The 20,024-nt window shown below is 45.2% G+C and overlaps 1 protein-coding gene across 1 annotated transcript in view; it reads left to right on the top strand.

Annotated features, from left to right (window-relative positions):
• Positions 1-20,024, top strand: part of CELSR1 (cadherin EGF LAG seven-pass G-type receptor 1) — a gene marked incomplete at both ends in the record, with an annotated part of 173,490 nt that overhangs the window by 90,973 nt on the left and 62,493 nt on the right. The window contains 3 exons of the mRNA XM_082479271.1: positions 1,043-1,265; positions 6,418-6,533; positions 9,589-9,677. Coding sequence (XP_082335397.1) covers positions 1,043-1,265; positions 6,418-6,533; positions 9,589-9,677 — 428 coding nt within the window. The remainder of the gene's footprint in view (positions 1-1,042; positions 1,266-6,417; positions 6,534-9,588; positions 9,678-20,024) is intronic.

Raw genomic sequence — 20,024 nt, 5'->3', positions numbered from 1 at the left:
ACACGCTTTATATCTTAGGAAGACACATGCCAAAACATAAATGTTAACTCATTAACTCACATAGAGGGTTTAGCTTTCTGTACAATGATTTATTTAGCAGCTGCTTTTGTCCCAACCACAGAATTTTTAAGTGGATATCCTCTCTTTATTATGAACACAAATTATTATTATTATCACAAATGATTATTATCACAAGTGATTGTTATCACAATTTTTTTTAAAAAAATTGGGCAAACACAGGAAAATTATGATGTACGTACAAAGCCAAGACACCTGATTCTGTAGTACTTGAATTTAACACATCTTGATACAGACTTTTGAATAGAATAAAGCCCAAGTATTTGGGGGGAAACAGCTTCTGCAAGTGGTACACAGAACCTGTAACTTCTGCAGAGCGTTACTACGCACATCTATGAAAGGTTCAGAAAATGGCTGTCACCTGCAGGATACATGGGAAAACATGGAAGCAATATGTATGTCATCGGCATCCTGTTTATTCTTCCTATACACATTCCACGAGCGTTGTCGCGAGCTCAGCTGTGCCCTGCCGCCTCCGTGGGCAGCAAAGCCAAATTCCACTGGAGGCGAAATGCAAACACTTACCTGTTTACACTATTTCCGACCCATAGTGAAACGCCGGAACAATTTACACATATTTTGGTTGACAGGGAGTGTGCAAATTTTTAACTGCTGGTGTTACCTCCTCCCGTATAGATCTGTCTGACACCAGCTTTATATTTATCACTGGGTCTCGAAGCGGCCAAGGAATCTGAAAACGGGGGCCAACGTTGTTGGATATTTGCAAGAGGATCGCTCGGCAAATCATATCCCGTACCCCCCTGAAAATTCAGACTTGAAAGAAGATGCAGCATCCTTACCCCCCTGCAATTACAGGCTCATACTTTGTTTGCGGAGGGGGTCAGGTGCAGAAGTTGGGAAGCAGCTTAACCTTTCTCCGAAACACGTGGGTAGCTGAGTGTCACAGCTTGCTGCTGCTGGGGTGAGGTGTCGCCTTCCCTGACGTCTGCTTCTCCTCTTGCAGGAGAGTACTGCGAGGTGAATGCACGCTCCGGACGCTGTGCTCCGGGAGTGTGTAAGAACGGAGGAACCTGCGTGAACCTGCTGATCGGGGGCTTCAAGTGCGAGTGTCCCCCGGGTGAATACGAGCGGCCGTACTGCGAGATGACCACCAGGAGCTTCCCACCACAGTCCTTCATCACCTTCAAGGGGCTGCGGCAGCGCTTCCACTTCACCGTCTCCCTCATGTAAGTCCCGGTAGGGAAGGGCTGTGTGGCTGGTGGCTTCTCCGCTGGAGCTTGGGGGGTGTTTCTTAAATATTGTCATCAAGCAAATTATCTGCATGTAGAAGTCACGCTGGGTGTTTCTGACGGTGACTTCTGTGAGTGGGGCACCATTGTGTTTTCTGAAAGCGTTTGGTTTCTACCCTGCTGAGGATACCGCTGAGATGCTAACTCCCGACCTTCCTCTGCTGCAGCACAGGATGATGGTACAGGGAAAGGGGACACTAAGGCCTATCTGGCCACCTCTCAGCAGCCCTAAGTTGGAAAGACACGAGGGTCCCCTAAGTTGGAAAGACACGAGGGTGGGTGGTGGGTTTGCCGCCTGTCAGGTGCTTTTCTAGTTGCGTCTGTGGCCTCCTGACATTCAGGTGGAGGCTGATAGTTTGTGCAGTTTGTTTGGGAGCACTCTTCCCCTCTCCTGTTCGCCCGCCTGTGGGAGGACCTGGTCTCCTCAGACCATGGCTGAGGACAGGCTGACCATTCTCAGGTCCTTGCTGTCTGTTGGTCCCCAGCCTTGGGATGACCCCAACTGTCCCAGCTCCTCGCCTCGCTCCTCTACACCCATCTCCTGCTTCTGGTCCCATCCTGGCTGCCAGGCACAACTGGCCTCCTCCCCATCCCAGCTGCTCCAACATCTCCACGTTGGACAGTCTTTTCTTGGGCTGACTGTCACTTTTCCCATGAGGGCACTCGAGGAACTCTTGGAGCTTGGGTGGCAGCTGCACTGCATGGACCAGGGCTCTCCTTCCCTGGCTCACACATCCTGGGGAAAAAAAAAAATCTTCTGGAGTAGACTTTTTGGGTCAGGCCATAGCATAGGGCTCTCCTGCCATGGAGCCAGAGAGGGTGCAGGTTTGCAGCTTTCCCATGGTTTATCTAGTCTGGATTGACCTTTGATTCTCCCTCGCGGTTGACTGTGAGTAAATAGTGCAAAATGTGTTAACCCCAACCCCAAAGAGCAAGGCCGGGGATTTGTTGATAGGTACAACAACAGCAACAATGACAGACGTCTTTGTGTGTTTGTCCAGAGAAAGTGCTCAGGGAGGACACCACCAGGCACAGGTTCCATTCAGCACCCAGCAGTTACCTGGGGTTTTACAGCTCTGAGAAGCCAGGAAGCTTCCTTCCATTTTATCCTTCGTCTGTCTTAATCCCAAGGTCTGAAATTTTATGGAATCTTGACATGTTGCTTAAATCAGAAAGCGCAGGCATGGTTTGCACGCGAGCCGAGGCAGGGAAGAGATGCGCCGGTGAAGATTGATTTAGAGCATCAGATCTAAGTACACGGAAAAGCTGAGGAGCAAAAGGCTCTGTTGGACTTGTCAGAGCTACAGTGAGTGCAAACAAAGGAGCAGCCTGGGCTGGATGCCAGCGTAAATTACCTGCACTACCCTTGGCTTGTCCCCACAGCTACGTGGTGTCATTTTTCAGGCTTTCAGGAAGAGATCTTTGACATGTAGGGTGCTTCAAGTTAAAGTGACTCAAATTCTCTGGGTAGGGGTTAGTGAGAAACAGCAAACTACTGTAGCAAGGTAGTGCTTACTCCAGGGTTTCTTCACCATCTTTAAAACTAAGATGGTATATTTACTCATGAGCTACACATTCCTCAGTCCACTCAGTATGATTATAAAAAGTCTAGACCATCACGGGGTTCATCCCACACTGTCTGGGATAACATTTATCATAGAATCATAGAATAATGACACATTTATCTGCTCATACCTGAAGTTCACTTTTATTTACACATGTTATTTCTTTGGTTTTTATATCCTTCAGTGCAGGTGGAAAACATTATGTGAGGAAAAGCAAGAATTAGCAGTTTGACTAGACAATGATTTGCCATTACATATTGTGTGATTTGGGGGCATTTGTAAAATCCCAGGGTGTCTAGCTTCCTTCGGCCTCAAAGTGGTTCATGACCCACCCCTGGCAGAGCAGAATGTTTGCATTGTCAAGTCTCATAACTAAAATGTGTTTTTTCTAAAAAAGTATTTAGGTTACTGACCAGGCGTGACTTTCTGCTCCTAACATTATACGTCTTCCTTGCTTCCTTCCAACACTTGCTACAAGAGACACTGTCAGTGGAGAGGTTTTCTCACTATTTATTCAAAATTCTCTAAGAAAGTGTCTTTTGTTTCCTATGTCCTGAGATTAAAAGTATCCCTTTTATTAAAAGACAGTATTTCTTTTCCCCAGCTGGTGATAACTAGACAAGTTCAAAAGCAATGGTGCTTTAACTATTAGTATGATACAAAAGATGCTTTTGACTTGTGGCAAAGAATGGAACTGAGCACACACAGAATAAAGATATACAAAAAATAGCTTAGGAATTTAATCAGAAATATATATTCAAACAGAAGTAGGGTTCCTGTTGTTGCTAATCAAACTAAGTCCTTCTGCCCACTAAGGAAGCGTCACTAATATTCTCATTTCTTTTGCTCATATATATTCTGAATAGATCTGATAAAATGTTTTGATGAAGCAGTTATCCATGGAAAAATACAGTCTTGGGAAATGTTTTACCAAAACTATATTCCTTTGGATGAAAGGTTTGATGGTGAAAAGTGAAAACTAAATCAGTGTTTTGATAATATTTCAACAGTATTGTCTTAGTTCATTTAGTTTGCCTTTTACTTCTATAATGCTATTTTATATTACATTAAATAAATTTAGAAATAAAGATGTATTTCAAAACTGATTAGTTGAATGGAGTTAAATCCAGTTGATGGCCAGTCACAAGTGGTGTTCCCCAGGGCTCAGTACTGGGGCCAGTTCAATACCTTTATCAACGACCTGGACAAGGGGATCGCATGCACCCTCAGTAAGTTTGCAGTTGACACCAAGCTGGGCGGAAGTGTTGATCTGCTTGAGGGTAGGAAGGCTCTACAGAGGGATCTGGACAGGTTGGATCGATGGGTGGAGGCCAATGGTATGAGGTTCAACAAGGCCAAGTGCCGGGTCCTGCACTTGGGTCACAACAACCCCATGCAGCGCTACAGGCTTGGGGCAGAGTGGCTCAAAAGCTGCCCAGCGGAAAAGGACCTGGGGGTGTTGGTCGGCAGCCAGCTGAATATGAGCCAGCAGTGTGCCCAGGTGGCCAAGAAGGCCAACAGCATCCTGGCCTGTATCAGGAATGGTATGGCCAGCAGGACTAGGGAAGCGATCATCCACTGTACTTGTCACTGGTGAAGCCCCACCTAGAATAGTGTGTTCTGTTTTGGGCCCCTCACTACAAGAAGGACATTGAGGTGCTGGAGCGTGTCCAGAGAACGGCAACGAAGCTGGTGAAGGGTCTGGAGCACAAGTCTTATGAGGAGCCGCTGAGGGAACTGGGGTTGTTTAGCCTGGAGAAAACAAGGCTGAGGGGAGACCTTATCACTCTCTACAACTACCTGAAAGGAGGTTGTAGAGAGGTGGGTGTCAGTCTCTTCTCCCAAGTAACAGTTGGTAAGACAAGAGGAAACGTCCTCAAGTTGTGCCAGGGGAGGTTTAGATTGGATGTTAGGAAACATTTCTTCACCAAAAGGGTTGTCGAGCGTTGGAACAGGCTGCCCAGGGAAGTGGTGGAGTCACCATCCCTGGAGGTATTTAAAAGACAGTTTTAGCAGTGTTAGGTTGATGGTTTGACTTGATGATCTTAAAGGTTCCTTCCAACCTAGACGATTCTAAGATTCTATTCTGTGATTGTAAAAGTAATCAAAGCAGTAATATACTATTTTTATGGACTATAACAGATATTCTTTGGAGTTAGTATTTTATTAGAAATGTCAAAATTTTGACTTCTGGGTTTTGAACCAGAACAATTCATTCTCCTTCAAAAATATTAAATAATGTATGGAATAAAAATTCCCATTTCCACGTAGCTCCGATTCAGGTTCTTGGTTCAAAAAGGCCTCTACTTGCTGTGATACACAACATACGTATGTCTGACAAACAACTTTTGTTAAAAAATATTCTTTGGTTTTGAAATTTTTTATTTCAAATACCAGACCTTGATGTTCTAAAATACTGCTTCTTTCACATTCTCTGAATGCAGGTTTTGTTGCATTGCATGGGAGTCTTGCTAGTAGACGTGACATGACAGGCACAAGAATCATTTCTTCTGTCCATGGAAGGAAGTTTTCATTAGCTGGGTTCAGCATTTGATTCATTTATAGGAAAAGTGGGTTAATTTAAATCAGGCATAATTCCTGAAGTTCAAGATACAAAATCAAACTACACTGACATTTGGAAACACAAGAAATTCCCATGGTTTCTCTCTTTTTCTCTGTATATAATATTAATCTTCATAAAAATGTTTCTGTAAAGTGTAATATTTTTTTTGCATTTCTAAGTAGATGAAAGCTGTATGTAAATCCCCAAAGATAATAGGATTCAATTAAAAATGATAACATACGTACAACATGCAGAAATTTGCAGACAAAAAAAAACCCAGGTTTTTTGAAAAGTGGGGTTGCCTCTTTTTCTGCAGGAAAGATGTGATACATCTCATATTAGAAGCACAAGAAAAATAAAATCAAAAAACACCCATTGGCACTGATTTAGTGGAATCATTTAAGTGTTTATTTTACTTCCTCCAACTGACTGACCTGTTGATTGATGAACCCTGATTGTCTACATGGCATTATTAAAGTAACTCTTATCTTCCTTTTCCCCTTGCCTCCCCATCAGGTCTTTTTAATCAGTTGATGACTCTCCGTGTACCCTGTAGCATTAGACAGCAAGCAGGCAGCAAGTATCCCCCCTTTGATGTGAAAATGCCTTCTAGCTTTTGGACTGTTTGCAAAGTGTAGTAAGTGCTACTGTTTGGCGAGCGTCAGATACTTACTCTGCATCGTGCGTCTGCCTAATTTTACCCCTTGTGAAGGTCAGCATCTGCAGCAGATCTCTGCAGAGTAGATTCTGTAATTTCCACCTTGCTTGCCTCTGTCGATTGTGAAAGTGTAGATTTATCCTGCGGCTGGCTCCTCAATTTTATAATTTTCTGTCTGAAGAAAGATTCCAAGGATTGCTTTTCTGCTAAATACAATGCCGTCTTTCTTCCGGGCGACTTGACCGTCAGTCTTTAATTCATAAGCCGTTAAGCACGACCTAACCCCTCATCTCTGCATTCTAGGTTTGCAACCCGGGAGAGGAACGCTCTCCTCCTCTACAACGGGCGGTTTAACGAGAAGCACGACTTCATTGCCTTGGAGATCATTGAGGAGCAGATCCAGCTCACGTTCTCTGCAGGTGAGGTCTCACTGGAATAGAGCATTTCTGCCTGTGGTCAGGAGATCCTCTCAAGCCGTTTGGAGATGCGCTTTTACGATTTTATATGGTTATTTGCTGCCTCATTAATTGAGTAACTGGCTGACATTGTACAATAAACAACTGATGCCGGGTGTTGCAAAGTACTCCAGATTGTAGCGGTGTGTGGTGGTTGCACTTGCTGTGGTAGGCAGGAGCTTGTCAACATATCAATTATAAAAGCTGGAGTTTATAACTACTATAAAAGATTGGCAGTAGCCTGAAAGTTGGCCTGTGAGCCAATGTTTGCTTAAATGATACTTCATTTTATCACACTGCAATAAATGTCGTGTGTTTATGCATTTTTACACTACGGCATCAGTGAAACTAGGTGCGTATCTAAAAAATACACGTGAGCCAAAGGACAAGCTTGCAGACAAATGAAAAATGCCTGCCCTTCGTTAGGGATTGGTGATGATCAAAGCTGTCGCTGGAATGCACTTTTGCACAGTAGAAGCACCTCCCCTTGGAAGAAGCCATAAACAACAACGAATTTAGGAGAACTTAACTGCCCACTCATTGCTATGGTGGGCTAGGAAACAAGAAAACAGAGGCTTTGGCATTTGCTTGCTTTCTGCACCAGGACAAAGCCACTGTCTTTTGGTGCTTCTGGGAGCAGAGAGAGGGGAAGGCTGACAAGCGATGCTCAGGGTGGCATGTATCCCTGCCACTGTGGCCTTCTCCCGGGCAAGAGGTTTCCTCCAGAAAATCAGGCCTGGCAGCGGTAAAGCTCTTCCCTGACAAAAATGTGATCAGAGCAAACCCCAACCGTTCCAGCCTCAACAGAGGGGTCTTTCCTGAGTTAAAAAAGCCCAAGTTTCATCCAAAAACTCATGCCCAACTGTGCTAATTGCTGTGGCAGGGGTAGCAGGTGAAGCTGTTAGCACGCAGCTGTACAGCGTGGTTGAAGCACATTGAAGCCACCAGGAATCACCCCCTGGACTTTAGCAGTCTTGTTGAGGCTCTTGGTGGACCACTGCTTCAGCCCAGGAGCAGGTCTGTGAGTTCAGTGGGAAGGCTTTGGGGGCTTTCCTAAATCTCAACAGAGCAGACAACCTCTAGTTGTCACAGGTTTAGAGGATATTTTCTGTTGGGACAGAAACAACTATCTGGGAAAGGCTGTTGTCGTGTAGGTCAAGTGGGGTTACGTGTAGGTCAAGTGAGATCTTAGTACCTCTGTACCAGGCACTTAATTCAGGAAATTACTGTGTTATTTCCCATTATCCATATTCAGGTTAGACATGCGGACTCTAGTCAACTTGCATTTTATGTTTGCGAAAAATGAGACATTGCAAGCAGTAAAGTGGTAGAAGCAGAGTCACAGCCCACATTGGTGTTTTACACTCATCGCCAGTGACGGCCGCTGCCCCCAGACCCAATGGTAAATCCTATGTGACCCCATCGATTTACCAGCGATGCTTAAGTGCATATCTGGGCCTTTTGGGTTGAAGATATCCGGTTTCATTTCCCCTTTATTACCTCAAAGTTGTCCAAATTAGATTTTAAGGCAGGTTTTTCAATGGATTAGTGTAATGAAATAACATGCTGCAGTTGGAGAGATGTGCTTTCTTCTGTAGCTCTGCTCCGCCTGTCTAAACTTGAATCAAATTGCTTGGAAGGCACCCTGGGGATGAATGAGAGAAAAATAAATTCTACTTGTACTTATATGCATTTAAATGTGGAGGAACTCCTTTAAAATACGTGAAACTAAATTTAGATTTGCACTGCTGCACCTGAGAGCAGGTCTGGTCCTGTATATTTACAAATGGTATTTTCTTTGGAAGGAGAATGGTTTATGTTTTATGGTTTTAAGTGGCTTTTAACGAACAGTACAAGTTTTAGACATCTGATCTGTCTGTTTTACCTGTCGCAACAACTTTTTCACAGAAAGCACAGCAAAAGGATCGGAGGCTGATGATCTTCCTTTTGCAGAAACTTACTAGCTGAATAAAAAACTCAGTTTTTACCATGGATTTTTTATCTCAAAATGTTAAAAAACATCACAGCAATATGTCAAATGTGCTAAGCTGAAATTTGTATTGTTTAAATAACAGAAGTATATAGAATGGGAGTTAAAAGAGAGTAGGGGACACAGAAATAATACCTCATGCAGGGTAAAGTATTCATTGCAAATAAAGAGTTGAAAGTACATTTTGAGCTCAACAAATACTATGAACTTCATTAGTTTACGGAAGGGAGTTATTTTTTCTGTGGTTTATTATGTAGAAATTTCCAACCGTTAAAAAAAAAAAAAAAAGAAAGAAAGAAAGAGAAAGAAAAAAAAAAAAGTCGAAACCTAGCAATCCCTTCTCTGTGCCAGGCCTTTTATGTACTTTCAACACGAATGTTTATTTTGCCGCTACCTCGGAACAGATATGCCTGGTTACTGAGCTGCTTCTGCTGACTCAGACCTGGCTTAAAAGCTTCTGCTTTCCAACTGCAATGGCAACGACTTGCTTTCAAATTTAAATACTGAAAGGCTGCCAATAATTTCATTAATCACTGGTAAAATTTTGCTGGGACCATGGTCACCATGGGTTTTATACTACTGTACTTCTGGATTTCACTTCCTCAGCTCTGACAAGGAGTAAGCTTCCCTTCCCTGACAAAATATCCTGGCATGATACTTCATCATAGTAAAAAATGTCAAAGTGCTGCTTTTGGCAGAAAAAGTCACGTACTTTTTTTTCCTTGGTTGACCACTTCAGCGATATCTGTATCTACCCAATGCATCTGCTACTGCGCTCTGCAGAAGCATAATAAAAAGTAACATAATTCACCTGAGTGTACCAGAAGCTATTTTTATATTTGTGCACCAAAATAATTCCACGAAACTGGGGATATTTACTGCCTTGCAGGACGAAACCCTAAATTCTTTCATGATGAAGTAAGACGGCTACATTTTGTGCCTGATGAGGGTCCCTCTGTGTTTCGGTTTAGTGCAGAACACTATTTCTACTGATGTTGACTTTTTTTTTCCCTTCTGCCTCCCTTGCAGGGGAGACAACCACTACGGTGGCACCATTCATTCCGGGAGGGGTCAGCGATGGGCAGTGGCACTCGGTCCAGGTGCAGTACTACAATAAGGTAAGATTAATTGTGTTCGTGATTAGCCTATTATTTGTAAAGTAATAGAGGCGCGGGTCATCTAGCTCTGACCTGATGCGTGCAGGTGACTTAAATTTCATTTATTTAACCAGGCACATTGCTACAGCTCTGCAGAAATGGTACTAGTATTGCTCACCTTGCCTGGGACAAAAATTCCCTCTGAGGACTTTTGAGTTTTATCTCGGGAAGGCGAAATCAGACTTAGTATGTCCTTTTCAGAAGTACTACCAGGGAAGCCTTCAGATACTTGGAACTATTTTAGTTTTCAGTTCTTTAAACCCTCACAAGTTTCAGTGTATCTAAAATAGCTGGTTCCCTGATTTGGTTCTTTTTAAAGAATTGTGCAGTGCAGGAGCCTTCAGTGTAGTAACTACAAACCACTAGTGTAGAATTTTCTGAAGCAAAGCAGAATTATTCCCTATAACTGTCTTTTCTTGTGTAAAATGACCAGTTTAGCTAGTGCAAGCTTCTCTGGTTTGGAAAATGTGGTTGTGAAATGGTTGACACTTTTCAATAATCAAGGGCTATCTTACTAAATCATTTTATGTCTGGTATATAAAAAGATGTGCAAACGAAATGCAAAAAGCATCATTGCACGCAGTCCATGGCACTCAGGGGTGGGTTCTAGGGTCCCTGTCCCACAGCTGCCCCCTTGGTAGCTGTCAAGAGCAGGTTCACTTTGATTGAACCAAAGGCGGGGGCTTTGTGCAAACCAGCCGTTTTGTGAAAAACCAAAAAGCAGGCTTTTAGGGTGTTCGGTGTCACTGTTTACAGATAGATGTCAGAGCTCTTCTACAATCTATAACAAAAATTAGAGAATTCACTTAGTTACTGAGAAGCATTGCTTTTAAGTCTGACATGATAGCATTATGGGGGATCACGTAAGGAAATAGAGGAGCATTGTTGGCTTTTAAAAAGGAAACAGGATACTGGTGTAGGAAGCTGAATGGAAGATGAAGGATTAATATGATCAGCAAGTTCTTTATTTCCCAGCACTGCATCATTTCATCACAGTTTGTGTGGCAGTTTGAATGGGAGGATTAAAATTTTCTTTGGACTCCTAGATAGGATCTCCTACCCTAAGGGTATTTTATTGACAAAATAAAAGTGTTTTTTAATAGTTATTTTATTAAAGAATAGCAACAAAACCACTTATTTTATAAGTTCCATACTTAATATACTTAATATACTCTCTGCTGTCCAGAGCAGAAGCGAAACTTGGGGTGTCACCATGCATACATCTGTGGACACTGTGGGGCTCTTCCGTACAAACTGCAACGTGCCATGTTTCCATAGTTTGTGTATTTCTTAGTGAATCACTTCAGCAGAGTAAGAGGCACTTGCTGAGGCAGCAGAGGGACATTCCAGCTTGCAAGCTCCTCGTTGGACGAGGAGGGGAGGGCACAGCCATGGGGACAGCCGCTGGAGCAGCTCGCTGAAGCACTGCTGAGCAGATAAGGGGCCCAGGCAGCCCCAGGATACTCTTTAAAAGGCAAAGAAATCTGTCATGGGTGTTAAAAATAAACGCCTGCCTCGTTTTCAGGGCTTGCTGGTCTTCAAGCAGACTGGTAGGTGAGCCATGTTAGCAGCTGGTGTTTTCCTGTCATTAACACGTGCACCCTGTCATCATTTTCTTCTTCTTCCCATTTTTCAAAGGGGAACAAGCAAGGCCCTGCTGCACGGGAGGAAACTCAGGGAAAAGAGGGAGAGCAGAGGGGCTGTGCCAGGAGACACCACTAACTTCACTGCCTTTGCCGCTGGCATTAAGTAAAAGTGATCAAAAGCAGGATCACTGCGTGGAAAGCAGCACTGTGCCCTTTGCTGTCCATGTTAGAGACAGAGGTCATCACCTTCCCCTTAGCAGTATTTCACAGAACCATAGTATGGGTTAGGTTGGAAGGGACCTTAAAGATCATCTAGTTCCAACCCCCCTGCCATGGGCAGGGACACCCCCCACTGGACCAGGTTGCTCAAAGCCTCCTTTATTCCAGAGTGGTTAAATCTGGGCTGGCAGAGGGGAGCTCACAATATTGAGTAAACGGCACGAGTAGGATATGCTAACCTATATGTATTTAGCGTGCTCTCAGGACTTCCCAGCATGTCTGAGAGTTGCCTCTGTTACAGCAGCTCTGCAGCAGTGAAGGGAGGAGCGGGGGCTGTGGGGCAGTGGCAGCCGGGGGCGGCTGTGCAGTCCTGCCCGCCGGGTTGCCCGCCGCACCCTGCAGCAGGGTTAAGCCTTCGCCTCAGCTGGTATTTGTTTGTAAAGCAGTTCCTTGGCTACTTCATGTTTTAACAAAGCTGGAAGAAAATTTCCTGTGAGGAGGTTGAAAAGACAGAGATAATTTAGGGATTTGAGTTGTGCCAAGATAAATGGGATGCTCTGTCTAAACTTGACACAACTGAGACATGTTTAAATAACAGAGTACCCAAAACTCATGAGTTTGCTTAAATTATGCACTCATATTATTTTGCAGGTACTGCATCCTTCCACTCTTTCTGAAATCCTACTGCACAGTGTCAGGGCCTTGTCCCATCGCCACTCAGCCCCTTTGCTCTGTTCAAGACACTGTGCAGCCCTCATGAGCAGGCAGAGCTCCCCTGAGCCATCTCCCTCCTTCCTCCCTCTGGCTGGTGTTTGATCCCCACCTCCAGCCCCTTCTGGACTCCCCTCCCTCCTCTCTGCCTCCAGCTCGCTCTGGCATTTTGCAGCAGGACCTGGTTCCTGGCGGTGGGGCCGCAGGGGCTGCCCCCACCAGCATCTCTGGGGGCTCCTTGTCCCTTCTTCTGTTCAGCTGCTTGCCCAGGGAGCTTCTGGTCTCTGCTCCTTTTTAGAGATCTCATCCTGATGTTGTCCATGGGAAATGTATAACTCATCATCCCAGATACCCATAGAGGTCCATTTTATTCATTTGTCTATGTCTCGCATTAAAAATCCCTTAAAGAGGTGTTTATACCTGCTCTTTCTTATCCCTCTCACCTGTTGAGTTTCATCTCCCTCCATCCGCCTTTTGCTCCATCAGCAGGTTTTCTTTATTTAATAAATATTATCACCTTTGCATTTAATAAATATTATCACCTTTGCCTATCCATTCATCGGTCCCTTCCTGTGTCACTTCTCTGCTTTTTTTTGCATAGCAAAACCCCTACAGACATTTTGAACTTTTTTTATTATTCACACTTTTACAGTTGAGTGCTGCCAGGCTGCTCATCCTGTGACTGGGGTCATGACGGTTGTGCCCGTCCTCTTTCTACCCACCACTGTGTCCTCGGGCAGTGACAGGCTTCTTCGAGCTGGACCCTTTCCTGCTGGGCATGTAGTGGTGCAGGTTGAAATAAATAGCAATTCAAAAATTTCCTGTTGTGCTCACAGCAAGCACGTGGGGTCAGGTGCTCCCTTAGCTTCATCCTTCTTTCCTGATTCCTTTTTTTGTTAAGCTTCTTTAAAGTATCTTTTCAAAAACTAAGCTAGAAATTGTTAATTTCCTTCTTTCCACGTTTGTACAGAATCTAACAAGGAAAAAAAAGGGTTCGGTCTTCTTCAGAGCTTTCAGGTAATGTTGTAATTCACATAAGGAGTATTAGATTTCATCACAGCCGAAATTAATTTGTCATCTTTAGTTTTTGAGAAGAGTGTCGAACAGATTTTGATACATAATCTAAATCACTTCAGTCCAAAGCAAACTTTTGTAGATGAGTGTTCACAGCTCTGAAGGCTGTTCCTGCAATCTGAGTTGGTCATGGTCGGATACGAGCAAAGGTTGAGTGGTTTTTGGCACTTGCAGCTCTGTGGACTATATTTGGCTGAGCACTGCTGGAATTTGGACTCCAGGAGTTGGATGTGGGGGGCAACTCTGGTGGGAAACTTCTGCAGCAGCTATTTCCTTAACGTGGCACACAGTTCTGCAGCATCCTGGTGATGCTGCCATCCTGTGCAAAGTTGGTTTGGTAATGATGATATTGAAACAAGAAGTGAGTGTAGAAGTGACTCCTGTAAATTATTTTCTGTACTCAGCTCAGAAGCAATGTGTGTGGTGATGTTTACCTTTAGTGTTGTTGAAAAATGGTGTTTTATAATTAACTCCTTAATGAGGGTCACCTGCCTCTTGGGGACAAACACTGGAGCCTCATTGGCAAGAGGCGAGTCCGGACCTGGCTTTGCGCCACTGTGTTTGTAGAGAAGCATTGAACCAGTCCTTTATCAGCTCAAGTATTTGATGCTTTCTTACAAATCCTGGTATGTGCAGGCCCTGTAAAACGTTGCAGTAAATAAACGGCTTGTATCAGGGGAGGAAGGGAAGCAGTGCCGTTTCATTTACCGTGTAGTGATGGAAATGGATGCTTACTCCCCTGGTAACAGTTGACATACTCGGTTTCAGTGGAATTGCCTAAGGGAAGCACATGGATGTTGTACTAAGGAAGTGTTGGCTCTGTATTGCATTTCTGGAAGGGAGAACACCAAGGGGAAGGAATTAGTAGCTATAAGAGAGCAGAAGCGAACTAGGAGTGTTTTATAACCATTCTCTAGTTTCAGTTATATATTAAAAGTCTTGTCAGCTACCGAGTAGCAAGGTATCAGTTTACCTGTTAGCAACATTACTTGCCATTATAGATGTTTGCTGACAGTGAGGGGAAAGCAGGGAGGAAAGCTACTCGCTGACTCTGTCAGTTCAAGCAGCTTACCTTCAGGAATCCTGATCTCGCAGCTGTTAAAATCAATGGGAGGTATTAAATTAAAGGTGGCCTGTGTGTGTGACCTGCTTTCTCAGGAAGTTGATAAATTGATAAGAAATTAGTAAGTTTAAATTGATAAGAAATTCAGAAGAAATGGGATTTTTTTAAAATTATCTTGGAAGGAAAAGTGGGAGAAGGGGGAAGATTTTAGCCTGTCAAATAAAACTGATGAAAAATAGCAGAAACAACCTGCCGCTTGTTCAGGCGATAGCTGGCGTAAAGGGCAGCAGCGATGCAAGCTGCCCTCTTTGCCTTGGTAATGTGCCTCCTCTCCCCAGGATGAGAGCGCAGTCAGCCTCCAATACAGTTTGGTCTTATCGTTTGGCTCTCCTGACCCTGCTAGTATGAGTGGTGATCAATACATTTAGCCATGCTGATACTAGTTTAGAATAGGGGTAAAAGCACCAGGATGTTTGATGGTAACAATGCTCACAGGAACTATGTGGCATTCATTGCACATACAGGATCATGTGTGATTGTAGGCAGTGCTTGGGATAGGAGGTTTTAATGAGCCCGGTAGTGGGTGGTGTTTTTAATTAAGTGAAAACTTCAAGCAACTCTTGCAAACTTCTGATAGAAATGCAATTTTGTTCAGAATTTAAGATACACCATCAAATTTATGTTAATGTTTTACCTGACTCATTACCTCAGGGTAGAATTCATCATTTGGCACAAGATAAAAATGTTTTACGTATGGACATGTTCCTTTAATTATAGAGGGCATGTACATGTATATTTATATACTGTGTATCTTATATGTTACTTATACATATATGACATCAAAGTCGCTTAAGGACGTTACTGTTCTGTAGGTGGAAACTCCTTCTGTGTCTGTTTAAGGGAGCACAGGATAATCACTGATGTGCTGTACAGTAATTCTGGGGAACAGGATGAACAAATCCCTGAATGACTCCCAGAATGACTCACAGAAGTCACGCTAGACTGGGCAGTGTGTGTGCATGGGATCCTCCTCCATGGTCAGGAGGTGCAAAACTGATGGGTGCCTCAGAAAGCATCTCAGCTGTACTGGTCACTTGAGCCTGCAGGCTCCCAAGACGAGATATTCAGGACAAACATTATCCTTTTTCCATAACTGGGCTAAGGTTTCTTCTCATATTTGATAATCAATAGCAAGCTGCTGTTCTTTGACTCCTTCCTTGTATGTCTTTAGACTGAAGAGTGCCATGGTGGTTGTTTCAGATGCTTGACTGTCTTGGGAGTAGCCCATCCTTTCACAGCAGTTAGAGTTAGCAGGGATCTGCTGCTTTCCGTCCCTGTGCACTTTCCACCCAGCAAAGCCCGGACCTGCGTTTAGCCTGAAGACAGCTGCCAGAGAAAACAGGCAAATTCTTCAGTGAGAGATAAACTTAAAAGAAATGAGGGCTGCTTAGGGCTGATCTTCAGTGTGTTGTGCATTCAAAGCGCATTGCTACGTGCATTGCTCTAAATCAGACTCACATATGCTTTCAAAAATCTCCTGCCTGTGGTAAGTGATGGTTTCTCTTGAGTTAACTGGCCTTCATCTGGGACAAGCTGGAGCTTGAATATCGCCGAAGTTTGAGCTAATGCTGTAGAGATTCAGCTTTCAGCCCACTCACGCACTAGAATTTGCCAGTACCTTTCCTTCCCGGAGAGCTTGGGTCTATCCCTCACCCACCGGCTGAAAGCTGTTTCCAGGTGCCAAAACAGCCTCTGTTTCTGTGCCAAGACCCACGCTGTAATTGATTTTCTGTACCTCAGGTGCGTGCTGCAGCTCTCCCCTTGTACTGGCTCAGCCGGCGGGCAGGAGGGCAGCTTTCTTCTTTACTTGTGGGTTCCTTGGACAACGCGGATCCCAAAGGGTTATTTAACCATACCTGTACAGCTGTGCTCCGGCGCCAGCAGAGCTCACCATTTTAAGTCTGCATCCACAAATCCTCCATACCATGGATCACCAGTAGTGCCCCACAGGCTGGTCATTGGTGCCGGGTGGTAGCATATGTCTGGGCAAAATCAACCGGCTCCATTTCTGGGGAGACCTCAATGAGCCCTGACTGCTTGTGCCATCTAAGTGGCAGCTCTCCAGTGCTGCTGGGCACCGCTTGTGTGCCCTGCTGGTCTCTGGATGGAACTGGGGCCAGCTGAGGGTCTTGAGGACCATGTGGAGTTGGGAATGCTGCCAGCCCAGGTAGGCCTGGGACAGATCCCGTCTGCACTTGCGTAGGACTCAGGGGGTGAAGTGGAGGGAGAGACAGGGTCAGGGAGGAAAAGACAGGAAGAAAAAGCAACCCCGGGCGGGCCAGGTCAGGATTTTGTTTGCTGCCGTTAGTCAGACAATGTGTTGGTCAGAAAGTGGAATGTTGTATGGGAGCTCTGTGCAGCTGGGTTTGGCCGTAGGGCTCAGGAAAGGCTCCACTTCCGCTCACCTTCAACATCCAAGGAGCAGGTCTGCACCATCACTGTTTCTCCTGACACCACCGTTCCCTGATGAAAACCTGCCCCCTCCTGTGATCATGCAGAGATCAGCCTTCAGCAACCAGCAGGGCCACTGTTTCTGGGAAACTATTGCCCTCTTCCAGTGCCCATCCTTTCTCATGCTGCTCCTCACCGTGTGGGCATCCCTGGCCAGCTACAGCCATCACTGCTGTCTCCATCAGCCTCAGCTTTCCTGAGTTCTCACACAGGATTTAAAGTGGGCTTCACGTGGCCTGGAAAAATCAAGGCCTTCAATGGAGGTTCATTTGCAAAAGGAGAGTGTCCTGAAACCTGAAACAGGTACTCTACCCTTTTCCCCAGCAGCTTGTTTATTTTGGCATGCATTTTACTCTGGTCTTGTAGACAGATTCCAGGAGCATCAGCATGTGCTGATTCCATCAGCACAATTTCCTGAGGGCCCTTCATGTTTTCTGGCAGCCCAAGCTTCTCTCTCTGTTTGCTAGAGCTAGCCATTCCCCAGCAGTCATTGTGTTTGCCCGTTATTCAGAAGTTGTCTGAATAGGCATAAATTGAGAGTTTAGTTAATGGGTGACAGTATCTGTCAATGCTCTTACTGTTAAAATCAAAAGCATCCACAGCTCTGCTCCAAACTACCCACCTTCACTCCATGCACACTCCATCTTCATGTGCGATTTTTGTCACATCCAAGTGTACTGGTTTTGACTGTCATAGGGTTAGTTTTCTTCATAGTAGCTTGTATGGGGTTGTGCTATGGATTTGTGACCAAAACAGTGCTGATAGCACAGGGATGTTTTACTTCCTGCTGAGCAGTGCGTGCACAGAGTCAGGGCCTTTTCTGCTTCTCACTCTGCCCCGCCAGCGAGTGGGCTGGGGGTGCACAAAAAGTTGGGAGGGGGCACAGCTGGGACAGCTGACCCCAATTGACCAAAGGGCTATTCCATACTACGGGATGTCATGCTCAGTATATAAAGCTGGGGAAGAAGAAGGAAGGGGGGGACGTTCAGAGCGATGGTGTTTGTCTTCCCATGTAACCGTTACACGTGATGGAGCCCTGCTTTCCTGGAGCTGGCTGAACACCTGCCTGCTGGTGGGAAGCGGTGAATGAATTCCTTCTTTTGCTTTGCCTGCGTGCACAGCTTTTGCGTTGCCTGTTAATCTGTCTTTGTCTTAACCCAAGAGTTTTCTCACTTTTACTTGTTTCTTGCTCCCATCTCACTGTGGGGCAGTGAGTGAGCGGCTCTGTGGGGTTTAGCTGCCCACCGGGGTTAAACCTCAACACTAAGCAAGTAATAAGAAGCACTTTACAACAGGCCTGGTGTTTAGCAGCTTCAGGATAAAGACTTTCTACAATGGACAAGAGCAAGGCTTTGAGATAAAAATTGCAATATTTACCTGGCCATCTTGGAGATGTAAAGGGAAGGTTGTTGGGTTTGGGGTTTTTTCCCCCCATTTTCTAAATGAAACAGAAAAGTTAAGCCAGTCTCTTTGCTTGAAAGGCTTTTCTGCACAGGTGCCTTCCAGACCTCCAGTCCAATGGCAGCTTCTGGTCTAAGAAAATGAGAAGGGTGGGTAAATGTACGGACTTGACAGAAAGCCTGATGAACCCACTGAGCTCCCAAGGGAGACGTGAGCAGGAAAGCAGCAGTCTCGCGGGGTGGCTGCAGAGGTGGTGGGAATGGGGAGTGCACAGTGGTCACCGGAGCCCACCAGCGGGCGTGCAGGAGGCAGTTACACACCAATGCAAAAAGTTAGCACAAATTTGCCTTAGATGCATGATGTATCTTGCTGGAGTGTGCCTTACTCATACAGAGCACCTGCTTTAGCTGACCAAATGGTGAGCATAAGCTCTTGGGTTCAGTCTTGTACATCCCCTGCATTGTCTCATACCCATACATGTGTTATGCCTGCCACTCAGTGGAATTATCTTTAGGATTATCTTTACAGCAAATCTCTAGCATTCATCACTGCCTTTGTTTTACTAGATCCTCTGTTTTGATTCTGGGAGCCTGTGTCGCGTAACTGCCTAGCAGGGGCCAGAGGCAGAGCATTGCTGAAGGACTTGAGGATGCGTACACAAAACTTCCTTTTTAAAAACTCAGGCCCACTCCCATTCTCCCACCCAAAAGGTGTCTGGGACCACATTTCATCCAGCCATCAGTCACTGGAGGGTGATACAGCTCTATCCTAAAAATCAAGACGTACAGGGCTGCATGCTGGTGTGCTCATGGGCACCTGGAAACTCGGTGGCCACTTGTGTTCCCCTGCCATGGGCAGGCAGGACCTGCCCTTTAATCCAAACCCTTTGCTTAAGCACAAGCGACACGGGCAGTCACAGGCAGTGGGAGTGGTGCTGATCTGCGCTGGAGCGGTTAATGTATTACTTCGTTTTGAAAAGAGTGGGATGAAATACAGCAACTCTGATGGTCTGCTATGGAGGTGAGCACAAGCCCTGCTGGCTATGGCAGATACGCCCCTGTGCCGGGTGCCTGTGGAGCTGACAGATAGGTTACCTCGTTTCCTTCTGAAAACACACACCCTCTTTGATGATGGCAAATTCACCTGTTATGGAAATATAATTATTCTTTATTCAGGACTGATAATTGATCTCACCCCTTTGCCTTTGGGAAAAAAAAAAAAAAAGGCTGATATCAACATTTTAGTGACACTCAGATTGTGACAACTGCGTCAAATACATGGAGGACACTGGTTACTGCTTTCTCTCCTGTAAAGGGGACTAATTCTTGTTAGAAGTTCAGGGTTCGTGGCTCCCCGTCCCCCCAGGACCTACAGGCAAACGAGCATCACGCAGTGGCTCAGCGCAGGCTTCCCGGTGCCACCCTGCCACCGCACTGCCCCTCGGGCGGGAGGCTCCTGTTCCAGCACGAAAGCCTTGTTTGCTCAGCCCTCGGTCTCCCTGCCGAGCCTGCCAACGAGGCTGCCAGCACCACGGCTGATTTATGAGGCAGGCACATGCCTGCAGCTGAATAGGGATTGCCAGCTACTTGGAGAAAAGCCACATAGCTGCCACCAGCTAGGCATAACTTCTAGTCATTGGACCCAAGGTGAAAGAGTTTGCCCTGAAAGTATCCAGGACACCAGCCAGTATCGTTTACTTCTTAATCTGAATGGTCAGGAAAAGTGGTTGGCAATTAAATTCTT

This window comes from Vanellus vanellus (assembly GCF_965231255.1).
Source record: "Vanellus vanellus genome assembly, chromosome: 1".
Classification (NCBI taxonomy): domain Eukaryota; kingdom Metazoa; phylum Chordata; class Aves; order Charadriiformes; family Charadriidae; genus Vanellus; species Vanellus vanellus.
This window is presented reverse-complemented; position numbering and strand designations above follow the sequence as displayed.